At 42.4% G+C, this 15,298-nt stretch overlaps 1 protein-coding gene across 1 annotated transcript; it reads left to right on the plus strand.

Annotated features, from left to right (window-relative positions):
• Positions 1-564: 564 nt before the first annotated feature.
• On the plus strand, positions 565-3,338 carry LOC149958344 (uncharacterized). Its single transcript, XM_090164935.1, has 2 exons — positions 565-1,927; positions 2,024-3,338. Exons 1-2 carry the CDS (start codon positions 976-978, stop codon positions 2,890-2,892), a joined length of 1,821 nt encoding a protein of 606 aa, XP_090021061.1. The 5' UTR covers positions 565-975; the 3' UTR covers positions 2,893-3,338.
• Positions 3,339-15,298: the final 11,960 nt, after the last annotated feature.

Consider the following 15,298-nt stretch of genomic DNA (forward strand, 5'->3'; position numbering starts at 1 on the left):
ATATCGTTAAAATATCCACACAGTGTGTACCGGTCAAATAATGTATTTATCTCGACGGGCCTTGGGTATTCGGTAGCCATAGAGGCCCCTAGATTGCCGCGCAATAGCTCTGAAAATCAGTGATAATATTTCCTAATTGACATACTTATAATAAATTTAGGTTACTTATGATAATATGTAAAAGATATTGTATTTTTTACATTTTGTGGTACTACTCTGTTTTATAGTTTGATCTTTTTTACATTTAATAAGTTTTGGTGTCTAAGGCCTTTGCTGACACCACAAGCTAATTTAGAAAATAAGCTTGTAATGCTTGTTTTCGAAAGCACGTGGAGCCGTGCCGATCAACGGTTGTAAGTTTTTTCAAATTATTGTTTGTCTAGAATTTTAATTACTTTATATTTAAAAAAATATATTAAAGTTTAACCAAATCATATTCGTAATGAAAATTAAGTTATTTTAATGACCATTACAAATGATGGATTTTTTTTATTTTTATCATCCACGAGTAATGCGAAACTTCAAACTTGTTATACAATTTGGGAGCCAGCATGAAGTCCTGTAGAAGAATGACCTAAACCACAGACTTAAGAAATGTGCTCAGACTTGTGATTAACAACTATATAGTAAGATATTCATGAGGTTTGAAGTATTTATATTTAAATATCTGAAATCAGTGTAAAAATGAAATAAGTCTAGAGAATCATTTATCATAAAACATTGGGTTAATTATAAACAATTAGAGGTTTTCCATGGGAGAGCCAAGCTGTGATAATGCAGTTTGGTTAATAGAAATTTTTTAAATTTAAAATATTTACAATGTCGGTTTATTTATAATTTGCCCACAATAGTAAATTTTTATGTGAACAATGCCAGCTTTCCAAAAACCAAAATTTATAAGAGAAAGGTTTCCATGTACAAAGTACGTCTTTACGACCTTTTACCCGAGTGTCATATTGAAACACAACCTTCTTCATGGCACCCCAAAAAAATCCCAAGAAATGGCAACGTAAAGATGGAAGACCGGTCAAAGATCTGAAATGTGGCCTCTGTTCTTATTTTACTCCTGATAATTACTATTTAAAGAACCATATGAAAGTTCATTCAACTTGCAAGCTGTTTAGATGTGGTAATTGTCCGTTCACGTCCAACTACAAGAGTTTGATTGAAAATCCCAGAAACAAACTGTTTTCATGTAGTGGTAGGTATAGTAAAATAGAAGAATCTAAGAGATATCTTAAAAAGCCTCTGAAAAGTCATCATGAAATTGAGGAAGGAGACATTCCCTCGGAACCTAATGTCACAGTAAACGATGGCTCGCTGATTCCTTGGTATTCAATTCGACCTAAAGATCACTCCACTTCCTATAATTGTAATATGTGCACACCCAACACTCCAGACGAATGTAATATAGAAAAACCTTTTTCTGTTCACACCTTGGGTCGTTTGTTCAAATGTTCAAAATGTTCATATACTACCAAAGTCAAAGGATTCTTCAATAAGCATTTAGAAAATGGTATTTGTTCAGAAAACTGTAGTTCAAAAAGTAATAAGCATAGCTGTGTGACTCAATTTCTATGCCATAATTTGGATTTTGAAACATGCGATGCTCAACTCTATACCAGGCACATAGAAATCTGCCAAATCCTTCAACCAACAGTTGATAAAAAATATGTCACAATTCACAACAAGAATGTACCAAAGAGGTTTTTGTGTAAAAGTTGTGGCTATGGAACCTCATATCGCAGCTTGTTGCGTAAACACAAGACATCTTGCTTTAAAAGTACCAGTAATACTCCAAAGTATGTTAACCTGGCCAGTGTTCATAAAGCAACACTTGAATTGGATACATTTTTGGAACCTGGAACTCTTATTGAGTCTGATGATCCCAAGCAATGTGCCAATTTCGGTTCTTATCAATCAAAAAGTAAAGTTTTTCAATCTGAACCTCCAGTTTTCCAAGTACCGGAGCAAGTTGTAAATAATAATTTTGCAAGTACTGCCACTTATAACCATCAAGCAGGTTCCAATGCCATTGAAAAAATTCCAGAGAGCTTTCACTTTCCAGCCATATATACAAACCAATCCACTGTAGCCCCAAGCAATGTTTCCACGTCAAGTCCTATATGTGGTGTATGCAATATTATTAATTGTACTTGTGACAAAGTTAACAGCATCTCGAAAGTAACAGTACACACTAATAATAGGGTACTTCATTCTGGTATTTTCAGAGTAAAACCCATTAACAAAAGCTTCGATAAGCCACATCAGGAGGAAGTTATAAGTTCAAGTGGTTTGTTCAGAATTACCAACATGAAACTTCATGAAAATGATTACCAATCATATCCAGCCAAAGAATCGGATAAACCCACCGATTTACCAAATGGAAGCTTTACTGTACAAGAGGAAGTAAATGAAAACATGAAAGTTCAAAATACTGAAACGCAACTTGGTGTTCGCGAAATACAACAAAAAAATAATTTGGAAACTGAATTGTTTGGAAATATATTAACTAAATATAATGGCCCAGTAATGACCCAAATTGTAAAACAAACCACTGTCGAAAAGCAAACTAGCATAGTTCAAATTGCTACCAACTCCATAGCCTCAATAACAATGGGAACTGAAATGCAAATGCCTTCTATTAACACGTACATAAATACTGAAGTTGTCTACGTATGCCAAGATAGTATATGTAGTATTGAAGCTGCTGAAAAACCAAATAGTGAAGTTAAAATTTTTCCAGATATTGACAAAAATTCTTGTAACAAATTGACCACGCCAAATAACAAAGGACAAATGGATTCGGACAATGATATGGTAATCCAAATCAACGATGTATTTTCAATTGATTTGGAAACTTTCGAAGTGAAAAATAATAGTCAGGTTTAATTCGAACACTGTTCAAGAAACCAAAGCATCAACACCCCAGCTGATTTGTAAAAAAACTTCAAATTCAAGTTCAATATTGAGTTATTTTGATTATCTTAATGACTTAGGAGCTAAACCCTCTATTGAACTTGAAAATCCCCCAACAAAAGACCAAAATGTTACCAAAGAAATTGAACACAATATTAACAAAATTTCATTCAATAAACCTGTAACTAGATTTAAAAGTGCGTCAAAATTTTTTAAACATGGTGATCTCTCATATCCAAAAGAAACTTTATCATCATACAAATCCATCCCGTCTATGCTAACTATGCAAAATTGCAGTGTAGTTATAGAAAGGTTACCGAATATATTAGTCGAAGAAAGTTAAAAACAATTTTCTTAACATGGTTTTATGTAGTATTGTGAATTACTAAAAATATAAATTTTACTTGTTTAAAATTTTAAAACTGGAAATCAATTTTCAATTGGTTCAGTATTAACAACTTTAAATCAATTTCTACTTTAAACATGGTATTATTATTTTTATTTTCAGTGTTTTTCCTCTATTGAATTACATGTATCGTTAATTCAAATAAACGAACAAATTTTCTCCTATTAATTAGTTTAGTCTGTGTTATTGTCTTTATTTGGTTAGTAAGCGGTCCAGCTTTATCCACGTTTTGTTATGTTTCGTAGTTGCTATTTTAAACGCTTGCGATTTGGTTTTTCGTGTGCAATTTGATTTAAATGAAATTTAATTTGCGCTGTGTAACTGCCAGATATGCAACAAGAGTTTAACTTTTTTGAAATATTAAAGCTTAGCAAAAGTCAACGTTCTGTTTACAGATGATGTTTCCTTTATTTCCAATTTTCCACAAGCACTATATAAACAGTAACTTGCAGTTCCTGACTCTCGGAAATATTACTTCTTTGCGATTTACTTGCAGATGTTTTATTTAACTTATTTAATCGCCTATTAGATAGTCGACAGAAAAGTCAGGGAGTTTACCATTATTTAGTAAAAATCTGGGAAATAAGTGAAATTTATAAGAGATAGGAAAGTTTACCCCAAAGAGTCCGTTACAACTCACAGACCGAGAAAGACGTTAATTTCGTTGGCCATTCAACATAGCGGCAGAGAGAGGCTATAGTTAGAGTTCACGCACGTGCGAAAATTTTCTTAAAAATACATTTGCAAATAATTAACAATCGTAAGATCCAAAATAACTAACATAGCAAACGCTACCCCGGAATCCCAAGTTGATAATTAGGGACCGTAAATAGGAAAGATAACTGGGGGATGTCAAAGACAAAGGGGACAACTCGGTTACACCATTAAGAGAATGTCACCAAGATCCAAATATTCCGACGGGCGCACGGTAGCTTTTGGCCATACACCACCATGGACCTCAAGCCGACAACGGGCCTTCGGATAGAGAGGGAATCCCCGAAACCATTGAGTTGGGAATATTAATCTAGAGATCCAATCAAATCTGCTCCCCGCGAAACAATTTTTCGAAAATTACGAATGTGTCGTCTCCTCTAAAATGACGAGAAAACGTTATCATATGACCCGTGGCGCCATCCATTATTTTTGAAAAAAAAATATTTTTGCCGGAAAACGCGTCTTATTTGAACGAACCATTGAGAGATAGACGGCGCCACGGGTAGAATGATAAAGTTTTCTCGTCATTCGGGAGCAGACGGCAGTATTCTTATTTTTTAAAAACTTGTTTCGCGAAATACTGAAATCCAACGTTTTGATTGGACCTCTAGTTTAATATTCGCAACTCAATCCCCGAAACGGATACACATGGGGATAATTTGAAAGATAAAGAATTTTAATAAATTTATTGACGATCAAGCTAAAATTACTTTTACGATTTAACTAAAAGTTACTTTAATCTAGGAGCAACAAACACAAGGAGATTGCAATTCGTCAAAAGTCGTGCATTTTCTTGTGTACAGTTTTCATTGGTTAGATGTTTTAGCACCGTCGGAAGGGGAAAATTCGTAAATTGTCTCCCCCCCCGCCCGTAAAACGTTCGTTCAAAGAAATTTGTACACAACACTGTGTTAGCGTGTTTAAAGGCTATCTGCGTTCTCCTTGTGTTTGTCGCTCATAGCTTTAATCTACCTTGTTCCCCTAATATAACATGTGCCTCAAAAATGGTCGTCACAAAGTGTTTACCACATAGTTTTTATTGAGGTTATCTTAAAACATTGGGTGTTTTTGCACCTGGAAAAATCAGGGAAATCGGTGTATGAATCCTGAATTTGCCACATTAGACTTCGATTGGGTCCCAGGACCTACCGTTTCGCGGGACAGTATTTGTTGAGTTGGAGAACAACTTAATCAAATCGTGTTGGCGCCATCTATCGTGCTATTGGAATACTAAACCTTAATATATTTTGCATAAGTATAAGCTAATAGAAACAGATGGCGCCAACACAATTGGATAAAGTTGAAACTTGAGCCTAATTCTCCTACTCAAATAAAACGTGTCCCGCGAATCAAAGATTTGTTTGTATCTCTAGTTCACATTCTACCTCGTTGATTCTACCTAACCGTACTAGTGCATTAATTCAATAGCCATAAAAATTGGGCATTTGATTTCTCTGTAACCGTAAGGGAATTTCGAGCCCTATCGAATATAGTGGTGTAGTGTTCGTTAGGCTGGCCCATCCAGTGGGAGAAGGTCGGGGATGAGGCTACGCAACTGGTTTAGGGGTCCCTTCTTATCATGACGACCTTTGTTTTTGCGGAATGTTTTGGGGCCCTTTATTTCTCGGGTGCCGTTATTTACGCTACTGAGCCTACGCCATCGTGTTTCAAATTTATAGGTGTATTTATTTGATCGTCAAATAGATTGCTACGCTACAGTTAGCGGTATGCAACCTTACAGGAAAGTACAACCGTAATCTCTAAAAATACATATTAATATAATAGGGAAAACCGTCATGAAGAGAAATCGGCCAAAATAGTCTTGTAATTTTTTTGTGAGAAAACAAGTAAGGCGTCGGATCGTAGGCAATCCTCAGACGCCCTGCACCTTGATTAAAGCTATAGAAGTAAGAGAGAAGACTAGAGAAGGCCAACAGAAATGAGGTGAGAGAGGATCACTGAAAGGGCCCGCAGCGATGCCGGATGATGCGCGTGGGTAAGAGCTAGAGATAAAAGAGAGCCACTAGGATGAAACGGAAGACCAGTAAGGCAGCGTACTAAAGGGCCGCGGTGAGCCGCGAAGCGGGGATACGAAAAAAAAAATGATCAAGGTCTCCGAGTAGTGCACATGCTGAGCATGACGGGGAAGTCGCACGATCGAAGCGATAAAGCACGGCAGGAGTAGGGAAGCGATCTTACAGGGCCAAGAAGAACGGACGCTCTAGTGATCGCCGCAAGCGGAGGCGCCAAATGGCTGGGTACTGCGGCGTCGGTTGGACCGAATGCAGAAAACGTCCGGTAGATAGCGCAGAGAAATGAAGTGTCCAGGAGGTCATCAATGCACCAGAAAGAGTCCTGCGGCATTGTAAAGTGTCAGCAGGTGAGAAAATATAAAGCGATACCAGGGAAGTAGTGGCGCCTTTAGCAGCTCTGTCGGCAAACTCGTTACCGGAAATCCGTATGTGCGCTGGAACCCACAGAAGAGAGAAACGGGCCGTAGGACAATCTCGAAGCCGAGAAGCAAGTGGGAGTAATAATGGATCGCTGTGCGGTGCCGTCTGCGCGGCTAAGTATCGGAAGAGCAGAGCGGGAGTCCGAGAAAATCGTCGCGTCATAAATGCGATGATCCAGTAGCCAGAGGGCAGCCTGGACAATTGCCGCAAGTTCGACGCGTCAGATGCCGAAAGAGTAGGCTAGGAATATGAAAAGCTAGCCCGGAGTACATATCATTAGGACGACGTGAACCATCGGTAAACACTACACAGTGATCCAATGGATAGAGAGACCATCGGCAAGAAAATTTATCAGCCAACTCCATTGGGAGAGAGGATGCTTTCGGCCCCTCAATCCAATCCGCGTCAACATAGAACGGTGATCTGGTCCAGGGGGCAAAATACGACGCAAGAGGGGCACGTAGGATAGAACGGTAGAGAATGTCGACCTTGTGAATAAGAGAAAGGTGAGCTAGAGCCCCACGAAGGGAAGCTGAAGTGGGATTAGTTGGGGACATCCATTCTGCAAGAAAGTGGGAAAGAGGACAGGTGAAGCAGTGAATCCCGTACTTCAAAAGTTGTATATCGCGATGTAAAGACAGGAGGGACAAAGCTTACAACTTCCAGCGCACCTATAGACGCAGACTTCGGTGCTCCAAGTACCACCCGTAGGCAGGCGGACTGAACGCGATCCAACAGAGCAAGGGATGTTGCAGATGCAGCGCGGTAGGCCATCGCTGAGTAATCTATACGAGACCGAATAAGACTCAGGTAAAGCGTACGGAGATATTTGCTGGGGAGACCCCAGCGAGCCCCGGCCATTGAACGGAGCAAGCCGAGTAACCGGAGGCAGCGAGTTCGCAGAGCAACAATGTGTGGACGCCAGGTAAGACGAGTGTCAAAGAGTACTCCAAGGTAACGGGCAGTGCGGGATATTGGAAGGGGATGATCATCCAAATGAAGGTGAAAAAATGAGGATACATCACGCTTCCTCGAAAAACACATTGCTACACATTTCGCTGGGGAAAGGGGAAGGCCACGACAAGAGAGGTAACGGGACGCCGCGTCCAGCGCATCTTGCATATGGAGGTTGAGGAGGCTCAAAGAGTGGCCAGTGAGGAAGGGATCAATGTCGTCCGCAAACATCGCAAGCCGAACACCGCTGGGAAGAACCGCGGTAGATCATCCAGGAGGAGACTGAAGAGCAGCGGGTAGAGCTCGGCGAAACAGATAAATTAACCGCTAAAGTTTTGATTAACCATAAAAATTACGATTAACTGTTTATCCATGGATATTATCCACGGCTATATAGCAATTTAACATGTAAAATAATTTTCCTTTGTGGATAAAAATAAATAAAGTGATTATTTCTTATTCAAACGCCGAGCTCTAGCAGCGGGCTGAGAACAGCACCTTGAAGCACACCACGAAGCAGCGGGAAAGGAAAAGAGAGCAAGTTGCACACCCGCACACGAGCGACACGGTCCGTGAGGTAAGACCGGAAAAAGGTAAGTATCGAAGCGTCAAAGCCCAGCGCTGTTAGTTTGCGAAGGACAAAATCATGATTGGCGTTTCCAAATGCATCCTTAATGTCGAGGAAAACGGCCACACAAGAATTTTGTGTGGAAAGGGTATGCTTATCTCGCTGAGATAGACAACATTATCCATACTGCTGCGGGCATGACGGAAACCCGTCTGAAAAGGCGAGTGAGCACCCAGCGATTGGAGCCACCAATCAAGGCGACGCTGAATGAGGCGCCCGAAAAGCTTCCCGAGAACAGATAATAGTGTAATGGGCCTATAATAAGCTGGATCGTTAGGATCCTTTCCTGGCTTAAGAAAAGCCACAATGATGCCGGATTTCCAGGCGGTAGGCATATAGTGCGCTGACCAGCACGCGTTAAAGATCCCAAGAAGAATGTAGAGGGTAGTCATAGGAAGATTTCGAATCAATAAAAGAGAAACCCGATCAGCTCCAGGTGCAGTATTCCTGGTACGGGACAAACCGTAAAAAAACTCATCCAACGTGAAAGGATGCGAAAGGGCGGAGGGCGCAAAGGCAGGGGCCAAAGGACGATGCCTAGTACCCGCCACTGCCGCAGAAGAGAAATGTGAGGCCAAAACGTCAGCGGCCGCTGCTGCAGCCGAGGAAACGGGGCCAGAGACCGATTTCTAAGGGGGAATCGGAGAAGTGGGAGGAGTTGCGTCAAACCAGCGAACCTTCCGCCACAGGGAAGGAAGGGGAGGCGCATCAGATAGAACAGAAAGTACGCCAAGAAGAGGTACGGGACTGTCGGACAATACACTTAACACGGGCCGTGAGCCGGCGAGCAGTTTGAAGATCATCAGGGCGTTTAGTCCGATGCGCCCTGCGTCGAGCCGCAGCAGCGGCTCTAAGGGCAATGGCAATACGATAAGACCACCACGGAGGAGTTCGCAGAGAGTGAGATCCAGGACTAGAGCCATGGACAGGGATGGCGGAATGGGCTGCAGTGACAACATGATAAGTAAAGGCCTCTACATCGGTATCTAATGAGGGGGAGGAAGTCCAACCTGTAAACAATTGGCCAGCAAGGGAGTGAAAGCGATTCCAGTCGGCTCGAGCGTAATCCCAACGAGGAGGGGCATCATTTACAGTAGCACCACCTTCGGAGCAGCTAATAAGAAAAGGGAAATGGTCACTGCCGGAATCCGGCAGCACAGACCACTGACATGTAAGAGCCAAGTCAGAGCTGACGAAAGTAAGGTCAATCGAAGAGTCATTCTGAACAGCATTACCTTTGCGAGTAATCGACCAGTCGTTGAGCAACGTGGATTTGTCCAGGGACTCGTACCAATCGGCCATTAGAACGCCCTGGGCATTAGTGAAAGGTGAACCCCATAAAGGATGATGGGCATTAAAATCACCCATAATCACAAAGGAGTCTCCGAGGCAGCCGGAAAGAAGATCTAAGTCGATACGCGATGCGCAGCCATGAGGGTCATAAACGCTAGCAACCGCCACCCAGCGGTTAGCAATAAAGCAGGTAATTGCAACAACTTCAAGTGTGACAAACTTGGGGAGAGGAGTACGAAACTGGGAAACAGAGGAGGAGACCAGCAGGGCCACACCCCCTCCAGAACGATCACTACGATAGACGGAGTAACGACCAAAACGTAAATTGAGAGTTGAAGATTCCGAAAGACAAGTTTCATGGAGACCCACAACTGTGGGAGAAGTTTAGATTAACAATTGAAACAAGAAACCTAGGTGGGCCACAAATATTCCACTGAAGGAAACTATAATCGAGACTCATTGGAAGGATCGGCGACGTCCATAGCGGAAGACTTATATCGCCTACCAAACTTTCCAAGGTTATCTAGTTGGGCATTTACGGTATCAGATATATTGCATAATTTGCAGTGACTGAGATCCGAGCTTCCGAGAAAGTAATTCCTTTCTCCGCCTGGTATTTCTTAATTTCAACTTCTTCCCCAAAAATAGGACAGAGTCGAGAAAAGCTAGGGTGGGGGCCCTGGCAATGGTTGCATTTGTATGGTTTCGTACAGCTGTCAGTCTCGGGATGCGTCTCACTACAACGGGAGCAGCGCCACTTGTTTTCAGGTTGACGACATCGCTTTTCAGTGTGCCCGTAGTGCAGACACTGGCGACAACGCATAGGACGATCTTCAAAAGGTAAGACGTAAAAAAGCTCACCATAAATTTGAACCCCTTCCGGAAAGTATGTGGAGAACCCAAGAAGGACTACGCTACTACTAGGAGATTCGGAGCGTCGACCAGTTTGACCGGAATGGAATGGAGGTGTTTAATGACTCGAAGCTTGCCAGCAGCGATAGCGTTAATAGGAGTAATGGAGAGCCGTCCATTCGGCAATAGACGAATATCGGAGATATCGGCGCGATCAATATCAGGGGAGGTTATCACGTCCCTGGCCGATAGAGCCAGGGGAGTGTTAGAGTCTGAAGCTACGAAGATCAGTGGAGGAGGACTCTTGACCAATCCTACCTTAGAAGGGGTGGTTCGGAAAGGACGCGCCAGAGTCTGCGGTATGAGCCCGTTTACCCATGACGAGCGAAGCTGAAAAAGAGAAACCCGCAAGCGCTAAAAGAATAAATAACGGGAACACAATGAAAAGGGAATTAAACAAACAAATACCAGTCATCTTCTTGCACCGGCCGTGACTCGATGCAGGGAATAAAGAATAAGAATGGCCTTAGCGTAAAGAGAAAAACTTGCCCTAAATGGGAAGGGAAACACACAACTGCGCAAAAGATTAAGCGAACCCGAGAAGGGGGCGAACCGAAAACACGCAGCGAAAGAAAAAAGAACCGACTCGGACGAAAGTTCGAGGTGGACTCCCTAGTCTTTTTTTTTAGAGTCCCACGATATGGTGAAAGACTCCCTAGTCTTGTAAATTAAAAATATCGTTAAAACTTATTGCCTTAAAGGGAATATAACCTCTGGTATTTCTGTCGCCCTCCGAGGGTTCCAATATTGTCCGCTGCCTCCCATGGCTTTTCACACTTGCGGCGCTGATAATCGCTGATTGTGAAGGGAATAAAGGAAATTATTGGGGTCTTCCCGAGGGGTTCGACACTCGTCTAAAATGCGTACGAAATTTGAAAATCTTCGAATCTTTTCGTTAAGATTTGAAATTTTATCCGGAGTTTCATAAATTTACAAAATTTCCAAATTTTAGATGTGATTTGCAAATTTCAATGAGATTTGATAAGGATTTGCAAAATTCAATAAGATTTGATAAGGATTTGAAAATTTGGATAAGATTTGATAAGGATTTGAAAATTTGGATGAGATTTGATAGGGATTTGAGAATTTTAACGAGATTTGATTTGGCCATTTTAATATTTTAATAATATGACTTTTTCTAAAATCTATAGCTGCTCTTTCGAGCTCGGTTCGCATTTAGCCATTTCTCTCATTATCTCATAACGATTCAAGGCGCTTCAAACCGTTTTCGACAAAGTTTCGAGACTTGTGAACCATGTTCGATCGTTTTGAGAAATCAAAATTAATTTTGAAAAGTATATTTTCATTTTTCAACGATCACTTTATCGAAGTGGCTCAAAATAATTTGAAGTTGACCATTCCAAAACGGTGGAAAACCGTTCTCAAAAGCTATTGTGAACCACGTTAATTATCTTCAAACCGTTTCAAAAAGCTTCGAAATCGTTTTCGTGACGTAAAACCACATTTCTTCCATATAGATCCAAAACCGTTTCAAAATCGATTCCAACGTGTGACCGAAGTTTATGAGAATCGCTAATTTTTATTGTAATTAGGAAACATTACTGCAGTTCGATATTTAAATTTGAAATTATATAATTTTAAAGTGCCCAACGAAGCCAGTGTATCTCTTTAAGGGATATCTTAGCTTCAATGGCGTAGCGTGTATTTCTTGCACCCGGGACCAACCATAAATTTGCCGCCCTCCCCCTCTATATTCGCAACTAAACAAAAAATCGGTGAAAATTCTGCTCTGTTGATTGCCAAAGGATTGAAGTCGTTTAAAAATTAAAATTTTATTCCGCGTATTTTGCAACTCACACTGTTTAATGCCATGGTAAATATCAATTTGTACCTCTTGTTAGATTGCCAAGATACCCAGATTTGTTAAGCGAACATTAACATTATGGTTTCCACGCGTTCGCAAATTCATCGTACCCCTGAAATCGCATTTCCCTGTTGCTTTGTTCTGTAGCCCAAACTTTGAAGCTTTCTGGCGCTCTTTTAACTCATTGTAGGACAGGGCCGGACTGGCTAGTTACGGGCAACACCTGCTATGCATTAGGTGTCTGTTTTATACTCCTGCTCCACGGAAATACTATAAAAGCTTCCATACTACAGGAGTTATAAATTAATATAAGGAGAAGTACAAAGGCCTATTAAACGGCGTAATGGAAGGTACAGAAAAAGAATGACAGGAGAGAGAGCCAGAAGGATGAAAAGGGAAGGGTTCGAGAACTCAGGTACAAAATGGGGAAACTAGAACAAAGAGCAGAGAAAAGAAAGAGTAAAATGTAGTGTTAGTACAAAAAGCAGAAAGTAGGGTACCAGCAGTGGGGTGTGTTGCTTGCGTAGTTCCATCTCCCTTTTATAAACGGGACAATTCGGGTCAATGGATTTGTGACCGGTCTTAAAGGAAGTACCTCTGGTAGAATTATTTTGAAGGCATGCACGACAACAGCGTTGTGCAGCCTTACAGTCTTTGTAGCTATGCGCATCTCCGCACATTTATTCGGAGGCAGTAAAAGATTTTACAACACTTAAAGCAACGAGGTACGAAAAAATATTCTTTAAGGGGACACATAGTCCAATCAAGATGGATTTTACGAAGTGCCATGAGAGCCTTATAGAGTGCCGGAGAACACTCGAAGACCCAATTCTTGGTACCATTGCGACCTTGAAGGCAAAATTTTGGCCTCAATTTCGTCGTCTCCAAATGACAAATCATTTTGGTCTAAAATGAGGGAACGGACGTTCTCCTTCTTGATTGATTCCTCAATCCCAAAGATTATAATCTTTGGCTTTGCCAAAGTGGGGTTAGAAGTCTTGACGGTTTTGGTCAGAGCTTTGGATTTGTGAATAGCAGACTGCAGATTAGTGGCATCCGCCGCCGTAGGACAACGGACCACTAATCCAGTACGCCCAGGGCAAATGGATTGCACGGCAATACGAGCCTTCCAAGGAGAGATTTCCGAACATAAGTTCTGTTTGAGTGTAGCACAAGAAATCTTAGCGTCCGTGGATTTAACCAGGACGACGTGGTCATTGGGAAGCAAACGAGGTTGCGGACCTTTGGGTCTGGCAACTTTTTGTACTGTGGTCTTAGACGGGCCCGTGGGAGGGGCCCCAGTACGACGTGCAACCTCGGCGAAGTTTGGTTTTGTTAAATGTTTGTCCACAAAGGACGTGGTTTCAATGTTTTTAGCTGTCAGGCCTGCGATGGTGCATTCCTGAGCAGCAATAATGTCAGTCAAGGCATTGAAATTGGCACGCATTTCACGACGAAAGTCGATCGTAATACGGCCATCTCGCTGTTCTAAAAGAAGGTCGACAGTCTCACGAATGAGAGCAAGCGTGGATTAAGTCGAAGGCTCCGAAGGAGCTGGAGGCAAATCAGCGTCAAGCGCTGGTTCGGACAACCCAGAGGTTGAGGGTTCTGAGTTTTTAGAATCCATAGTTGAGAAGTGACAGTTTCGTCCGCCCCGCTCTAGACCCATCATGGAGCCCAACAAGGGGATCTAGCATCGCTAGATCAGAGCTACGGGACGGATATACCCGGACCCGACTAACAAAAAGTAGCCGGAGTCCAGTTGACCTTGTCCCGAGGGACAACCGATTGATCGATAGCGGCCAATATCAACCACCTGTCTACCCCGGATTCAGGGGCCGAAGCAGTGTATTGCCGCGGGACCGTTGGGCCTTGAGCGACCGCAACTGCATCCTCTGACTCAAACACCAGGACCCCCCTCACCCAGGCTACAGGATGCCACCCACGGCCAACAGGCGGGACTAGTTTTAGACGGGCCATAGTCGAGACCCGAAACCTCAACAGAGGGCGGTTACATTCAGGAGTCTAAGCACGGCCAATCTGATATAGGAAACCTTAACCCAGCACAGCCCGCACGTCAAGCAACTCCCTGAAGCTCCCGACCAACAAGGCGCAACCACTAGGGAATCAGTCACTTCAGTTAGGGGATCTCACCTCCGGGACGAGTTGGGCACAGACAAGTCACTGAACCAACAGCCCTTTGGGTCAACAATCCTCCGTAAGCCCCCCCACCGTGCAAGGTGTGACCATTAGGGGAACCAGGTCGCGTTTAGTCTGGAGTTGGGGGAACAAGTCAGGGATCTGATGTTCAAAGACCCGCCAGATACCGTCAGCTTAGTCCCAACCCACACAAGCCCCCTTACCACGGCAAGGAACGACCCACAAGGGGGCCCCACCGGCTATGCAATCGTGTTGACCCCATTTCCTATTAATGCCAAATATTTCCTCTTTAGCCCCCAATTTGAGTTGGCCCCGATCTGACCGGTGATCGCCGGTTAGCCGTTCGGGCCAGTCCGGGCCTGTTGTAGGAACATAAATTTTTGGAAAACTCTTTCCAAGACGACCTCTTTGTTCGTAATATTCGGACCGAGTGAGAAACAACAAGACAGGTGGGCCCCACGAACCGTTCATGAAGCGGGCCCCTCAAACAGGATAGCGTTATAGTTGGTAAAGCTGATGCCCTTTGTCTTCTGGCAGCCCAAAATATTAGACCCAGTCCGCCACTGTACAATATATATCAACGGCCACACATAATTGTATTTACACTTATTTGTTAGTCATACTTTGAAAGCATCGAAGATTCCTTCGATCAGTGTCACTCTTATTTTTTACTTTAGATCAAACTTATTTGTTACTTCTGGTCATACGTTGCAAGCGTCGCGTACTGCTCCGATAAGTGTTACAGTTATTTGTTACTTTTGGACATATTAGAACGGCCTCCGATAAGTGTCACATTTATTTGTTACTTCAGGTCATACGTTGTGAGCATCGCGTATTACTCCGATAAGTGCCACACTTATTTGCTACTTTGGGTCATATTAGAACGGCCTTGAAAAATGTCTAGAGAGAAATTCGCGTATAGTTTTAAATTAAGGAACGTTATGTCGACTTTCAGGCGGAAATAGAAAACCACGAACATTAGGGTCCCTTAAATTACTCCGAAAACCATACTTAACATTAATATTTACTAATAT

Source organism: Leiobunum rupestre, chromosome 2 (assembly GCF_980474605.1).
Source record: "Leiobunum rupestre chromosome 2, qqLeiRupe1.1.hap1, whole genome shotgun sequence".
NCBI lineage: Eukaryota > Metazoa > Arthropoda > Arachnida > Opiliones > Sclerosomatidae > Leiobunum > Leiobunum rupestre.

Coding starts and splice junctions, on each gene's coding strand:
- LOC149958344 (XM_090164935.1), top strand. CDS start 976: ATGGCACCCCAAAAAAATCCCAAGAAATGGCAACGTAAAGATGGAAGA. Junction 1,928..2,023: donor CGGTTCTTATCAATCAAAAA/GTAAAGTTTTTC, acceptor ACCATCAAGCAG/GTTCCAATGCCATTGAAAAA.